The following is a 16886-nucleotide window of genomic DNA, read 5'->3' on the forward strand; positions in this document are numbered from 1 at the left end:
TCCTCCTCTTGTGTCCTTGTGCAGGTCTGTTCCACCGAGCCATCATTCAGAGCGGCTCAGCCCTCTCCAGCTGGGCGGTGAACTACCAGCCGGTCAAGTATACACGTCTCCTGGCGGAGAAGGTCGGCTGCAATGTCCTGGACACCTTAGACATGGTGGACTGTCTGAGGAAGAAGAGCTCCAGGGAGCTGGTGGAGCAGGACATACAACCGGCCCGGTACCACGTAGCCTTTGGACCTGTAATCGATGGGGACGTTATCCCTGACGACCCCGAGATCCTGATGGAGCAGGGCGAGTTCCTCAACTACGACATCATGCTGGGGGTCAACCAGGGCGAAGGGCTGCGGTTTGTGGAGAACGTGGTGGACTCTGAGGACGGCGTGTCTGGCAATGACTTTGACTTCTCCGTCTCCGACTTTGTGGACAGTCTGTACGGATACCCGGAGGGCAAGGACACGTTGAGGGAGACCATCAAGTTCATGTACACCGACTGGGCGGACCGGGACAACCCGGAGACCCGGCGCAAGACGCTGGTGGCGCTGTTCACCGACCACCAGTGGGTGGAGCCTTCGGTGGTGACGGCGGATCTCCACGCTCGCTACGGCTCGCCGACCTACTTCTACGCCTTCTACCACCACTGCCAGAGCCTGATGAAGCCTGCGTGGTCGGACGCCGCCCACGGGGACGAGGTGCCCTACGTTTTCGGGATTCCAATGATCGGTCCGACTGACCTCTTCCCCTGTAACTTCTCAAAGAATGACGTCATGCTCAGCGCAGTGGTCATGACCTACTGGACCAACTTTGCCAAGACTGGGTGAGTTGTTTTTTTTCCATCAGTTATCCCAATTGGTATTGATAACGACACTGTTTATCTGTAACGGTACTCGTACTTCAATCAGCTGTAATCCTGGAGAAAATCAGTGAGATTGATGGCCGGTTTTAACGAACCATCAGTCTGGACCAATGCAGTGGGATTAGTGGCACAATTTTAGCACGTGTGTGATAGGGAAAGAGAAAGAGAAAACATTTGTGTGACCGTCGGTGTCATTAATGTCACAGTCAGAGCGTAGCGGTGCATTGTGCTCTCGTTAATTCTCCTACGCGAATAAAGGCTTGAAGCCATTCACTTACCTTCACTCAGGGTGGGATTGTCTTTAAGGTCGACAACTGTTCTTATTATTAAGTTATAAGCCACTTACCCACATTGACCAGCAAACAGAAATCGGTATATATTTTAATTGAATAAGGCGTGTTGGACTGGCTGCACTGAGGGTGGAACTTTGGTCAGAAAGTAAAACACGGGGAATATGTATCAATATATTTCATGTCATCGCACGGTGGCCAAGTTACTCAAATAAATTCTCCACCCTCTTTAAACTGTCTGCTTTACAGTCCTCATGATGATGTAAATACAACAATGATGGACGTCTGCTATGCAAAATACCAGCAAATTGCTATATGTCAGTAAAAAGTAATATGAATGAATGACATTCAAATACTGGATCATTGCAGTACCATGAATAGAGAGTATCAGGAATCACTTATTACTTAGTTACACTTATTTCTGATGTTGTGTCTAATAATAGTTCAGACATTATTTATCCTTATTTTAACAGCATTACTTGCAAATTAGTCAAACTAATGATCACAGCATTACAAACTTTTTATAAATATAAAGTCACAGAGAGGAATCTCTGCTCTGTTAAAAGGACGAATGTCCCACAGAAAATAAGCTGCAGGAAAAACGCAGGTCTACAACGGATGGTCTAGGACACAAAAGGCATTTTTCAACTTGTATTTTTTCAGGAATCTTTTTTTTTTGCCTTTGACTTCCTCGGCCCTATTCTAAAAACCTGAGACATATTGAATCTCAGGAAGATAAAATGATCCTCCCGAGTGTGTGCTATTTGTGCTTGACTGCTCGTTTGAGTTGAGCATGTGTGCACGGCTGCCTGCCTTTCGCCATCCTTCTGTGTGCTTGTGTGTGTGTGTGTGTGTGTGTACTTGGCTGGAAATACTATCCACGCTCTATTACATCAAGGCTCAAAAGACACAGAGACTTATCAGGGAGACATATCAAACTCTTGCCCTCAGCGGTATCGATTCCCTCAGCGTGGACCCAGACGATATGCCGTGGCCTGGGTGAGTCCCGCTCCCCACGATGCTCTATTTCACCCCCACCCATCAAAAAGCCTGCCCATTTTGCACGGCCACTGGTAATCAGTTCAAACAACGGAAATTTAATTTGACATTCCCCGTTACCAGAGAGGTATTGATCCCTTCCTGAATGGGAAGCGGTCCGAAATCTTTTTTTTTTTTTTTTTTTTTTTTTATCTGTCTCTATATCATCTGCTGTCCAATCAGGGGGCATCTACATCTTACATCTGTCTGATAGGCTGAGCGCCGTGCCGCCGGCTCTGCTAGTTCCTTGAACCGCTAATGGCAGACTAGTGCAGATGGACTGATGTGGGCTCCTCAAGGAAAACACTGCGGTCCATCAGTGATGTTGGGACAGCTGTCTCCTTTGCCTCCCAGGGAACCATCTTCTGTCAACAAATACAAGGCTGCAGTTTGTGTGCAGATGGAAATTTCTTTCATGTCCTGTCGAGAATATTGTATGCTGTTAAAATAAGTGTGTTTCATTTTAGGGAGAAACGTTTGAGACCTATATACTAACAATGTACGGTGCTTTCTTACACGTTACCACTCCAACCGTGACCTGCAAAAGTAAAGATTTGTTTTCAAAAGAAACGCCTTAAAATATACAACACAGATCCATCCCAGGATTTAATAATAAAAAATTGTTCTTAATACTTAAGAACCTTCATTATGAAATTGTAATTGAAAGTTTAAGTTTTAAAACTTAGTCCTTTGCTTTATCTCTCATTCAAATAAATAAATAAATAAATAAATTTGTCCTGCTTCACTGGAGAGCATTTAGACTTTTTGATCCTTTGCAGCTTCCGTGTGGAGCTTACAGTAGTTGTGCGGAACAAAAAAAGCATTTCTCCAATTGTGTCTGTCGTCCTCCTCAAAGCCACAAACCCCGACTTCCAACCCCCCCCCCCCCCCCCGTCAAGCTGATAGCAGCGATGAACACACCGCCCTCGAAACCGTTGCGATAACCTCCTGCTTTGTCCGCTTATCAGCACTGGCAGAATTATAAAAATGCTGAGTTGAACAGTCCAACATCTGCCAGGATAGACAACAGGGTCAGCAATGCCTGAAATCCGTTATCCATTTTCCACTTAACAAGTACTTGAGCAATAACAAAGGCTGTTGTTCTTAGCTTTTCTGACGGAAAAGGGTCACGTGACGTGGGTTGGACAAATCGGGGAAGGACAAGTTGTGACGTCTAAGACCCAATCAGGTGGCGAACACGGGTGTCTACCTCATCGCTTTAACATCTGCATGCGGCTACGCACACTGCGAGTAAAAAGCTGTAGTGTGAATGTAGCAAAAGGGATGTCTTTTGAGCGTAGTTGTGTATCTGTAGCCCACGTCGGTTTTTCCAGACGCAAACGCCATTGGTTTATTGAGACAACAGAAGCAGAGTTGCAGGAGAGCTCGAGCCCACACCATATAAAGCGTGTAGTGTCCCCCCCCCCCCCCCCCCCCCCCACGGTGTGCCACCCTGGCATAATTCCAGACTGGCGGATTACATGCAGACCACAATTAGGCACTCGGATGTTAAAGGGTCCAGGATTAGATTCCAGGATAATTGAAAACGCTGCCATGCTGTTCCAAAGGGTAATTCTCCCGCCTGCCCGAGTGAAAGACTGCAATCAACCCCTCGGGGGGCAGTGGGTTGAGGATGTGAGATATTTCTCATAGATTCTGAAGCTCATCCTCCTCATTCAGAATGCACTAGGGGATGTAGATTCCCTCCCCAACACACCCCAACCCAGCCTGGCTCGAGAGGGCATCCTTTTGATTAAGACACAGTTGAATTCCCTTTCCTTCGCGGACCACCCAACAACCATCTTCCCTGCATCTGTGGAGCGGCCCTCGCTCCCCTCTCAGATGTTCGTAATGAACTGACCCAGATTGGACTTCCTGCCGCCTCTCGGCCTCTAAATCGGCCGTAGAAACATGCGTGACATGATGTTGAGACACTTGCACCGCATGTCAACCGTGTATATCATGGCAGCGTTGCCCCCAAAGCTCTTCCTGTCCCTGGCTCTCATGTGTCATCTTTGCAGGGCAAATCCCTGCCCATGCGCTTCTCTTTTTTTTTTTTTTTTTTCTCCATCAGTGTCACTGAGGCATAAAAGCATACAGAGAGTGCATGCTGTCAAATCTTCTTAGTGTGTGTGTGTGTGTGTGTGAGAGTGTGTGTTTACACTATGAGAGTTCAGGATGTTTCAGAAGCCGGGGATTAACTCGGCTCAGAGTTATTTTTCTGGCTGTAACATTTGTTTTACTATTGACAGGAAAAAAATGGACCGCTTTACCGCCACAACAAATCCCGCTCGACAGTTTCTCCAAAAGTTTTTCAGAAAGTCCGCGACTTCCCCACCTCCTCAAACACAAACGCAAGCACAGCAGAGCGACTACACACAAAGACAGCGGCAGAACCCTTCAGGAAAGGCGTGAGGGGGAAGAAAGCCGCAGAGAAGATCAATCGTCGTGTATCATTAGTAAATACGTGGCTCCATCTTGCTTTTTTTCCCTCCTGCTGGCTGGTGCTCATTTCCCCTGGTCTGCGTGTGTTAGCCGCGCCACATGCTGCGCAGGCCGATGCTAACTGGTTAAAGAGCAGAGCGCTGTCATGTGACCAATATTTGTCCCGCATTCTCCTCCGTCCGCCCTCGCTCTCGTTAATCTAGACACTAAAAAGAAAGTCTACTCCTGCTTTACACATACGACATGAGCTAAAATATGCAGTATTGATTGCTTTGTCTTTAGTAAAAATGGCTGTCGACCAACCAGATGCGCAAAGAAGTAACTACAGTGTGTCTGTAGTGCAGTTAAATGGCCAGTGCTTTGATTTATAACCCTTTTTAAGTTGAGCTTTTTTTTCTCCTCCCTCCTGGGTTAACAATGCATACCATCAACTGTTTTTCCCGTTTGACCTCATTCGGGTTACTCCTTCAACCCTTTTCGCTTTTTTCTCCAGCTGTTTAGTAGTTACGTCACTCATCCCTGACCCCCCCCCCCCCTCTCCCTCCCCCCCTCCTGTCCTTTTTCCAGATTATCCACGGTTTTATTCAGCTTCCTTCGTTAGGACCGACTCAACCTGTACCGTCTGAGTCTGTGGATGCTTGGTATTGTGGAACAGCACAGCCAACTAGCTACTCCATTAAATAGCCACTCACTTGATGGGAGATTTGTAGCCAATATCCTGATTTGCATTAGAGAAGGTAAGGAAGTGGCGTGGCTTGTTAAGGGGCCTGTTCGCCATTGATCGTTGTCCATGCTGTGTGCTGAATGTAATGAGAGGAGGACGGCAGGGAAGAAGGAGAAAAGGAAGTAGATCTGCATGTGTATGTTGTTTTTTTTAATTAAAATAGGGATACATACTAAATGTAAGTGAAATGCTGAAAACATTAGAAGATGGAGGTAGAAGGCTGCTAATTGGTTTACAGAGGGAGAACGGGGGCCACGAGGAAGGTGAGGGAGGTGTTTTGGTTGCTGTCACGCGTCTAATCAAACAAATCAATAGCATCCATAATAAGGATTGGCCCCAAGAGCTGTGTCCTCCAACACATCCGCACGCCCCAAAGTCACAGCGCATCGCCCTGCATCACTTAGCCTGCTGATCCGGAGGCTGCCATTAAATATGAACCAAGCATCACTCAGCCCCGCTGCCCCAGCATGCAACCACATGAAGGGTAAAAGAGCACAGGCGGATCACTTGCCCGCTCCATGACCAAAGGACCAAGTCTACAAAGACTAACCGATGGAGTGCATTTATTAAAAATGTACACAGAATGCAGCGAGAAGTGTTGGGAGCCTTCGTTTGGAGTTAAAAATGACATTTAGCCGCTTAATGTATGTTACCTGGGGAGTAGATAAGCAACTCCAGGGGATGAAGGAGATTCACAACAGTAACAACAACTATTTGATAACGCCACGCAAAATGAGCATCGGTGCCTCAGGACTCATGCATTTTCCTTGTTTTATATTGGTAGTTATATTCAGCTCCAAATTCAGAGACGCTGCGTGTAGTGAAAATAGATTCTTGTCTTTTGCCTTGGGGCACCTAAACGTGTCTTTTCAGATTTGGTGATGGCTAGGTCTATGATCATTCAAGCGCTTCAAATTACATCAGGATGAGAAGGGGAAGGAGGTACATGGGAAAAGAAAAAAGCAAGAAAATGATATTCATTCTTGCCCCATATCTACCTTTTACATCAGCGCGTGAAGATAGGGCTTAGAATAGGTAATGAGCTCTTCTTGTGGGAGACGTGTCCTTCATCCAGGTGCCGCAGCATCTTATAGAGCAGCTGTTTAACACTTACAGAATACTCTTGTTCCCATATCAGCCTGGAGAGGCTCGTCATCATCACTGCACGGCATGTACGGTTGTGTGAAATGTGACATGTCTCGTGTTCGAGTGCTGCGGGTTGTGTGGCCCCAGAGGTCAACAAACCATGTTGCGTCAAAAATACAAACACAAACATATATACAGACACACACACACACACACACACACACAGGTACACACGCCCACAGACAGGAGAGAACACACACAAACAAACTCCCTATTCATACATTCACATGAAAGCACTTAAACATGGCAGGCCAAGGTTAGCGGGGGTCAACAGGTCATGACAAGGGGGGGGAGGGGGGGGGGGAGACTGAGGACGAGAGGCAAGCGATGGGTTATAGTGCCACAGCCATATAAACACTTCCATTAAAACGCCTGCTTTTATGGGTGTAATAAGCCATAGCTCCAATGACCATCCGGATGAAGTGGGAGGTCTGACAGGAAGCAGACTATCGGCCAATGCAGGAGAGCTCCGAGAGCCCAACAGGACCCCGAACATCCCACGTATGTTCGTACGAGTCACAGCGAGGCATTTTCCCCCTCAGCTAAACGCATGCAGCGAGTTCTTTGACAGCAGCGCAGTGTTCGGCATTTCATCCTGTTTGAAATGTTTCAACGTGAAATAACAACCAAGAGGTTTGATTGGCAGATGTAATTTGAGGCTTATCAAGTTTTTATTTTACCCTTGACATACCTCTTCATTTTAGCTCGAAACGTATGAAAATCTTGAATAAGTGTTTTCATCTCGACAAAAACTCTTTATACTGCAATGACCCCTAAAATTCTTCAACCCATCAAGATCAGCCAGCTTGATAACTTATCGCTGTGCTTCTCTTTCGGGCCTATTTGTTGGAATGCTTTGAAGCATTCCAAGTATTGTTCTTTGAATTTTTATTCAACCTATTCTATTTCTTCCGTCGCACAATCAATGATTATGTTTCATTGGTTTTTTTTAGTCTGTTTCTGAGTTTAAAATAGTGTGTTTAGGGCTGAAGATCTAGAGTGTGCAGCATCGTCAGAATATGGTTGAAAATATATTGCACATCTGCCCTTATTACCACAATATCCTGATTCCCGATTCCTGATCCTGATATTCACTTTTCAGGCTCCATTGTTGGATCAAATGATGCCGTGCTTGTGCTGGTTGGAATAACGTGGCTGTGGAATCCCACAGACATATTTACTTTTGGCCTGAGGAGCCCGAGAGTGAGACGTCTGCTTCAAGGCCCCAATGGAAATCTGGTGACATATTTTTTTTAAAACAATACAGAAGGTACACGTTTTGTCAACTGCCAGCAGAGCCAACTGCATTACCGCACAGATATATAAACCTCACGGACACGTTGGGTAGAGTCTTGGGTCTCTAAAAATCACATTAATTTTTAGATAACCATTATAGTTTTGCGCCAGAGGACACTTGTTTGAGGTGTGGATTCTGTGTAAATCGCTGTCTCTCTCTACCCTTTGAGCCAGTCAGTGAACACAGGTGCTCCGTTGCCGTGGATACTCACACACACGCTGCTCCGTCTGTGACTCTCAGCTGATCCATGTTAGCGGGTTAGTGCAGTCTGACAGGACATAAAGGTATTAAAGTCTTCCAAAGGACATTTTGGAACCTTTTTGCACCCCCTCCCTTACATGAACCCCCCCCCCCATTTTAACCTTTCTAACACTGCCCTTTCCCCCATTCACAGATGCCCCCCCTGGCCATCTTCTTAACCATGTAGCTCAGAATGAAGCTTTTTTGTTGAAATACTTATTGCTCTTTTAAATACCACTACAAGAACTACTAACATTACTAGTACTACCTCTAGTACTACTACAACTGATACTTCTACCATTATTAACACTAGTACTACTCATTTTTTAAACTGGTATTAATACTAATAGTGCTACTACAAATACTACTTTTACTCACTACTACTAGTATTTCTACAATTATTAAAATTACTACTACAACTAGTAGTGACTCTGCAACTAACATTACTACTCTTACTTTTACAAGAAGTTCAACTAGTATTTATACTGCTAATAATTATACTACTATTAATGTTACGACAAATACTAATGTAATAAAATGACGGAATGGTATTAATACTACAGGGGATAATACTAGTTTTTCTACTGCTATTGAAACTAAAACTACTACTTCTCCTACTGCTAGTACTACCAGTACCACAATTACAACTACTACCAATACTACACTAATATTAATACCAAAAATATACATTTTGATTCATCTCAGCCTTGGTCATTTCTGTTTTTTCAGCAGATATTAGATATTACAAGTATTATATTCAGTACATTTTAGTAATATTTTACAAGTAATAAGCGCACAGAGATTAAATAAAATGTTGCTGTGTACACAATATTGGAGTTCACAGTAGAGACGGATAGATTGATGGATAGCTAGCTTGATGGATATAAACTAATACAGTTTGGGTGTCGCACCATTTTTATGTGCGATAATGTAACTGTTGCAAACAAAGTATTTGTACTTTGCTGTTACTTTTCTTAATGTATCAAATGTTCCAGGTCATTTTGTCCTCATGTGCAGGGAAAGAAAAATGAAGGATACATCTAAATCTTTACCAATTCAGCTGCACTACACAGTATTGTGCATTTAGGAACCAGTCGTTTTTGACTATAGTACATCCCACGTGGCCCAGTTAGGCTCGGTATAACGGCAGCAGGGTATCCTAGTATCTCTCACCACATTGAGCAGTAGAGGCTCATATCAATCTCTCCACCCTCCAGCTCACGGCAGGACTTCAAAGCCAGCATGCAGCCCACAGTTGAGCGGCGCTGGTAGAAATTGTTCAAAGGAATGTGGCCTGTTTACTATTGACTTTGCTACAATTACTCGAATATGTGTGTATAATTAGATAAGGCAGCCAGTTGTTCTCTAATGCAGCAAATCAAATTAACTAAAGATGCCACATTGATTTCTTTGTGTTCCCTAAATTATTCAGCTTCACTTGCAGTGAACCAGCCAGACACCAAAGAGCGTTTCTTCTTTCCTCCACACCACCGCTTCTTTGCTCTCTTCACACACCGATGTTGTTTTGTGAGATCCATCCATTTACCTTTTCAATGTTTTTGCTGTAACAATTGGGCAAATAGACCCTCCTGAAAAGAGAGCCTTTGCAGTATTATGGAAATGCTTGAAAATTCCCATTAACTGAGATTGCTCTGATTCCCCCCATCATTGTTGTCAAGTCTGTGCATGTATACTTGTGTGAGAAGGACAGGAAGAAAGGGGGACAACGTTTGCTTTTCAGTTCGTGTGTGTGTGTGTGTGTGTGCGTGTGCTGTGAAAGCTGATGAAGCACGCAGCCTGCAGACAACCACGTCTCAGGCTGCTCCATTGACGTCCTGTTCTCTGGCATGTTGCACACGGGGAGATCAATATGACCTTACCTCCGCAGCCCACTCCTTTGAAACTTAATTACTGATATTCAGCTACAAAGTCATCATAGCCTGCCTGTCAATATTCATTGGGGATCATTATGGGCCTAATAAAAGGGGTTATTTACGGGCTGCTCTGCTGACACCGGCCCAGGTCCAGGGATTCAGCTCAAGCCATCTCAATTTGTTTTACCTCTCTCTCTCTCTCTCTCTTTCTCTCCATCTGCCTCTCTCTATCTATCTCCCTCTCTCCCACCTTTTCCCAGAAGCATTGACCTGAAAAGGAGAAAAAAAATGATAGCAGAGGAACGAACAGGAAAGAAGATCCAGAATGAATTCTTCTGGCATGGCTTTTAATTCTCTTGGCTGTGTTTGGAGTTTTTTTTTTTCAGCCCGTGCCAAAAAAACACTGTAGGCGCCATTTCCCTAGACCCCGAACTGAAGTTGAACTTCAGCTTCTGCTTGCCGTTGACATTGCAATCAGGCCCACAAAGGGATATTGCATGACATTTAGAGAAATATTGCTCAGATTCTTGACTCCTTCCAACAATATAGTTTTAACTCCTCCGTTTCGAAATCCATTTTTTTTTTGTGTTTTCAAGGCTGCAGCGCCGTCCTTTAGGTGCTTTCACAGAAAGTCATTTCACCAGTACGAAAAGCTAAAGCAATGAGCCGCAGAACTCCCACTCCTGACATCGCAAGGCGGCAATGCAACACAGAGTTGTGTGATTGAGGGGCACTGCTATATGTTAATTCATTCAATAAATCAATAGCCTTTCTGTAATTGAAATGGTTGGCCATCCGGTGTTGAAGCAACGTGTCAAAGAACTGAAAAGTTGAACAGTGAACTCTGTGGATCGGCAGCAGTACTGCATCCGTAGAATCTCTCTCACTCGCACTGCCCCCCCCCCCCCCCCCCCGCTCTCACGCATCCCCCTTTTGTCTCTCGCTTCGAGCCTCGCGCACACACACGTCACAAACATCCTCGTGTGGAAGCGCACACGTGATCCTCTGCAGTTCCCTCTTAGTGTCTTGATTAATGCGGTCCACTTTACACCAGTGCACGGGATGCCAGTGCACACTGTGCCTTCCCCGAGCAATTAGCAGAAGGGGCTCCACCAGCATTGGATTATCAACAACAAGATGCCTCCTGACGCGAGCCCTAAAGCCTGCTGACTTATTCATATGTGTTTACTTTAAAAGCCTCTGCCCTGGTTTTTTTTGTGGGTGGGCTTCATCAGAACTGAATTTAGAACAACGTCTGGGGTGAGAGGAACGGGGGAGGATGAGACCGACATTGAGACACATAATGCCCACACCGAAGACAAAAAATAGTGTATTGGTGGGGAGTAAAAGGAAATCAGTTTCTGTTGATACAGCAACAGAAGGTGTATTGTACAAACCCTAATCAATCAATACTGATGTAGCCTGTAGCGTGTTGCTGCTGTGCTTTTGCTGTTGCCGGTTTTGCCCAAACAGGAAACATTTTCCAGTGATGGCTGAGACAGAATGTACGCTACGACGGATACTGTTCGGTTTTGTTTTTCCTTGCGCTTCATATTCCCACATGAGTGTTGGAACATGAATAATTAAATGTAGCGTGAGAATCCCCTTTAACACTTTATCACATCTGTCAACTGTCTTTCCGTAGGGATCCCAACAAGCCAGTGCCACAGGACACCAAGTTCATCCACACCAAGGCCAACCGCTTTGAGGAGGTGGCCTGGTCCAAGTACAACCCCCAGGACCAGCTCTACCTGCATATTGGTCTGAAGCCACGCGTTCGGGACCACTACCGCGCCACCAAAGTGGCCTTCTGGAAACACCTAGTGCCCCACCTGTACAACCTCCACGACATGTTCCACTACACCTCCACCACCACCAAAGTGCCCCCGCCAGAGACCACCCAGAACACCTTGTCCACCAAGAAAACCTGGCCCTTCAACACCAAGCGGCCTCCCATGTCCCCGGCCTACAACAGCGAGGACAAGGACTCCTGGGGCGACGACGAGGAGACGGGGCCTCTGCTGGTGGAGAACCAGCGGGATTACTCCACGGAGCTCAGCGTCACTATCGCCGTGGGAGCGTCGCTGCTGTTCCTCAACGTGCTGGCTTTCGCAGCCCTCTACTACCGGAAGGACAAGCGGCGGCAGGACTCGGGTCACGGGCAGCCCAGCCCGCAACGGCAGACCACCTCCAACGACATTGGCCACCACGCGCCCGAGGAGGAGATCATGTCGCTGCAGATGAACCAGACGCACCACGAGTGCGAGGCGGGGAACAGCAACGAGGGGGCACTGCGCTTGGCCTCGCTGCCCGACTACACGCTCACCCTGCGGCGCTCTCCGGACGACATCCCCCTCATGACCCCCAACACCATCACGATGATCCCCAATTCCCTGGTGGGCATGCCCAACCTGCACCCCTACAACACCTTCACAACCGGCTTCAACTCCACCGGCCTGCCGCACTCCCACTCAACCACCCGCGTATAGCTTTACGGAGGCCGCGGCGCAGCCGGCACAGGCCGTGGAGGAGGAGGCAGCTGTGGGGTGGTGGTAGTGGAGGAGGAGGAGGTGGAGGTGGAGGAGGAGGAGGAGGAGGTGGAGGGCGAATGAACGAACGAACGAACGAACGGAGGAGAGGATTGTGTTTTATAAATATCACAGAGAGGGGGAAGGGCACGAGTCGGATTAAAACGTGAAGAGATTTAACTAGACTTTTACTACGAGGAGAGTAGCTGAGAGCTCTCTAGGGATGTCAAGTTGTGCAGAGCTGCCAAAATCAAACTGCTTTCCTTCTCCTGATCAGGAGAGGGGCTCTTTCTGCAGTGTTTTTTTCTAAAATAATCATTTTAAAAGCCTTTTTAAGCTGACTAAAGGAGATATCAACACTTATCTCGAATTCATAACACAAACAAAAAGAAGTGCTTTTTATTTCCCATCCCTTCCTCCTGCAGGAGACACATCTCGAACAATGGCCTCTACGTCAATATTCGCAAATGTTCTTATTTGCTTCTTTGTTTTTTCTTTGGATGCCTTATACGAAGCTTGTTCTTTTTTTGTCATTATTTCTATTCCCTGAGACTATTCCAAGTGGAGTGTGTCAGAAACCGATACGACTCAAGGATGAGAGACTGGAATCCAGGATGGGAACCGAGAGGATATGCAGATGTAGAGATTTTAACTGCATTTTCAGCAACTCATTTTGTTCTCTCTGTTGCGTACCAACACAACAGCCACACAAATGGCGTTATCCTCCTTTTTATCTGCTAAATGATTTGTCGGGGACAGCTCTTGCCGGGAGATGAGAAGGCAGAGATAAATACTATGTTACTGTGATTGTTTTGTTGAGAAAAAAAAGTGCATCTTTTACGGCCCATTTATCTGTTAAGCTATCGGATATCTCCACAGAGTGTGCACGTGCACATGCTGCTTCGAGCACCTTGTGTGTGTGGTTGCGTGCATGTGAAAGTGATTTCTCCTTCCCTGCGCGCAAGCGTGTGTTTAAAATGCCAAGATTACAGGAAGAGACTCATCGTCGCAACTTGCAAAAAGCGGCCGTGTGCGCGGGCGTGCGTGTGTGTGCGTGCGTGTGAGTGAGAATTCGTATGTGTGTGTGTGCGCGACTGTCGTTGCACCTGTTTTTTGTTTGTAGGCTGTATAATGTGGTTTTTCGGGAGGGGGGGGGGGGGGGTCCGAATACTTTCTCATGTTGTTGATTTTTGTTCGCCACCAGTAGTGTTTCTGCTGCGTCTCTGGGTGTATGTCTTTCGCGAAATAGCACTTTGGTTATTTTCAAAGTTATATATGTTTAATTTTGCTTAAAGGTTATAAAATAAATATATAATTTTACGTGTAAGAGAAAAAAATAGCTAAAGATTCAACTGAACTAACTGACATGATTCCATTGAATTTTTGAAGAGTTTCTCTTCGAAAGCAGACAGTGGCCTGTTTGCACTGAATAAACCTCCATCAGTGCACACTTGTATTTCTTTGAATATAATATATAAATATGGGCATACATACATATATGTATAGGGCTCCCAAAACAAAAGACTACAAAGCACCAACACAAATAATTTCAATGTATTCTTGTTGTCATTTGAAACATCCTAAGCCAAGATTTCTCTAGGTGTCTTTGTAAGAGCTCTATATGTATATTTATGTATAACATATTTAATATTTATTTATGTATACCAGATGCATACATGCTGATTGTGCCATGTGCCAAATTAAAACTGTAAAAAATGAATAATATAAAGTTTTACAAAACTTGATCAAAGTTCTTTTCTTCCCTTTTATGACTTTTTATTATTTAGTTAAAAAGAAACATTCTTCTTGCAGCAAGTGCAAGTCACCCCCCCCAGGACTTCCTCTCTTCCTCCCCCTCCCTCACTCCTCTTCACTTGCCGAAAACCTTTGAGACAAACAGGCTTGGGGGCCTATCTGCACACATAACTCCAGATTTTACTGTAATTCATGCAAAGCAGGGCTGCAGCAATGGGAGATTGTGAAAAGATTGCATTGATGTACTCTTATTTTATCTTATTATACTTTATTCTTGGGGAGAAAACTGGAGTTATTGATACTGCAAGTAGAGCTGACAGTTTTCATCAAGTGTCCTGGCGTCGCACAGACCCGTCTCCTGTCCTACAGTGAAGTACAGGACCGAGACCTGACCGGAGATCCTGTACCAGTGTTGCAATCCTTAGATGGCTCATGAATATGTAGAACTCAACATTTTTTTGTCAAGTATTTCACAACTACTTCCGTAGTAATTACAGAGCAGAGCGAGGAGCAGCAAGAGAAATGGTTGTCTGAGTGAAATTTCTTGGAGACTGATCTATGGAAGTCGACTCTTTTTGCTCATCGTGCCGTATATGCCCCCCCCCCCCCCCCCCCCAAATCAGCTTTAACTGAGCATCAGCCATTAAGAAAGAAACAGGCTGGTTTCTACCTGCAGCCGTCTCCCACACACAGAAACATGTGTGTGCTCATGTAAGGAGAAGGCTGCGCAAATAATGACACTTGTGCGATGTTTGCTGGCGTGATGTGAAAAGTCCCAGAAAAAAAATGTCTCTTTTTTTTTTTTGCAGAATGGAAGTTGAAGGAATTTAGTTTGTGAAGCTCCCAGCATTGAAATATTAGATTAAACTTACAATATTGGCAACCAGCTGGTGAACAGAGTGAAAAGAGCTCTTGCAAATAAGCAACTGTTTACTTACTTAAATATTGTTGTTTATTTATTTTAGTGACCCCCGACCCTTGAATATCAATCAAAACGGCCCCCTTCTTTTGATGAGTGGTGGGAGGTCAGTTTCCATTGGCTCCAGCTCACACCCACATACTGTGGCACGGAGCTAAAATCGAGTGGCTGAGTATCAAAGGGAAGAAACGTCCTGAGAGGGCATCTTGTTTTTTTTGCCATGTAATTTTCTCATATGCTCTCAAATTGGCAGAGGTGGACCTGGTGGCCTCCAGGACTCTGGACCAAGACCAAAGGGGGGGGGGGGGGGGGGGGGGGGAAGACCATATAAAGTGCAGTGGTGTGGTGCAGTGATTTAAAACAGGGGTCGAACTCGTCTAGCAATAAAAACCTGAAGGCAGGATGAAATTAGACCAAACGGCACATGACAAGAACCACCACACGTAACGTAGCGCAGGCGAGAGTCGGAGAGAGCGAGGCGCGTTCCAGATGTATTTACAGTTCAGTGAGTGTGTTTTGGAAATTCAAGGATTGGCTGGAATACCCCGATGGGATTTGAGACTGCCTGCTGCCTCGACAGCATGGACGAGAAAGCCAGCCTAGGAAATAGATGTGCCAAATTACACAGTGCCACCCGCTGGGAGAGAGCTACAGGTGTGTGTGTGTGTGTGTGTGCGTGTGTGTGTGCAGAAATTGAGAATTTTATTCTAGCAGGGCAAACGTGTTGTTACCTACATTTTCTCTCATCCTCTGATTCGGCATCCATGCTTTCTCTTTGTGTTTGTGTGTCTCGTTCGTGGTTACTCTTCTCTCAGCTTCCTCAGACAAAATGCGATCTCTCCGTCTCCGCCTCACACACAACCCACCGGCCCCTCTTCTGTTCATTCTGCTCCGTGAGTGCCGTAACGTAGACGACCTGCATCGCTTAAAGTCTAATTGTGTTGAGTTACTATGTCTCTCTGCTGACTAAGATGCTAATTAAGATTACCTAATGGGAAACCAAGTAGAACCAAAACTCTTGTAGTTTAAATGTAAATAGCCTGTTTTTCTCCAATGGGCAATCACTCTGTTTTCTGTCAAAACATCAAGAATCTATTATGTGAAAAACACACTCTGAGCAATTTTCTTTTGTGCCCACAGAGCATAGACAAATCACAGACATATTTTCAGGTTTTCCTAACAAGGGCCAACCTTTACTGGATCTTTCTTGGTGCCATCGAACCCAGATACTCAAATACATTTTTCACCAGAAACTGGACTGATTCTGCTAAATATTTAAAGCGAAAATATACATTGATAAATCTGTTATCTCAGTGTCAATGTACAGATTCTTAAAGATTCCCTGTTGCTTCTATGTTTGTGTCCATAGAATGTATTTATAATCTCGCAAACTTGAGTATTCAAAAATAAAATATCTATTATTTCTCTATCTTATTGTGGTTTTCATGAATATAAAGCATGATATTCAATTTTGCCTGACCTGAGACCAGGAAGTTTGGCGCTGATAATAGTGTTTTTGTATATTTTTCATCCAACAAGATGTTAATAGAGTTTTGCAATCCAAGAGAGCATCTTTGTAATCACATAGCCTTTGTTCTAACCTTTTTTTTCAATGTTATTTTCAACAAATTCATCACCAGACCTAAACCACCAATGAATTCATCCTGCTAACAAGTACTGACTTTCCAGCCAGAGGGCTTGCCTCTGTGCCAGTGAGCTCATTATTGTCCGAAAACCTTTTCAAAACATAAAAAACAAGAGCCACACTTCTGCATGT

At 45.1% G+C, this 16886-nt stretch overlaps 1 protein-coding gene across 4 annotated transcripts in view; it reads left to right on the plus strand.

The window, feature by feature from the left end:
* LOC119211439 (neuroligin-3) overlaps positions 1–13459 on the plus strand; it is a 99541-nt gene extending 86082 nt beyond the window's left edge. For all 4 annotated transcript variants that reach the window (XM_037462342.2, XM_037462343.2, XM_037462344.2 and 1 more), the window contains 2 exons: positions 25–814; positions 11553–13459. In XM_037462342.2, the coding sequence (XP_037318239.2) occupies positions 25–814; positions 11553–12396 (1634 nt within the window). In that variant the 3' untranslated portion in view covers positions 12397–13459. The remainder of the gene's footprint in view (positions 1–24; positions 815–11552) is intronic.
* The last annotated feature ends 3427 nt before the right edge of the window (positions 13460–16886 follow it).

This window comes from Pungitius pungitius, chromosome 2 (genome assembly GCF_949316345.1).
Source record: "Pungitius pungitius chromosome 2, fPunPun2.1, whole genome shotgun sequence".
Lineage (NCBI taxonomy): Eukaryota > Metazoa > Chordata > Actinopteri > Perciformes > Gasterosteidae > Pungitius > Pungitius pungitius.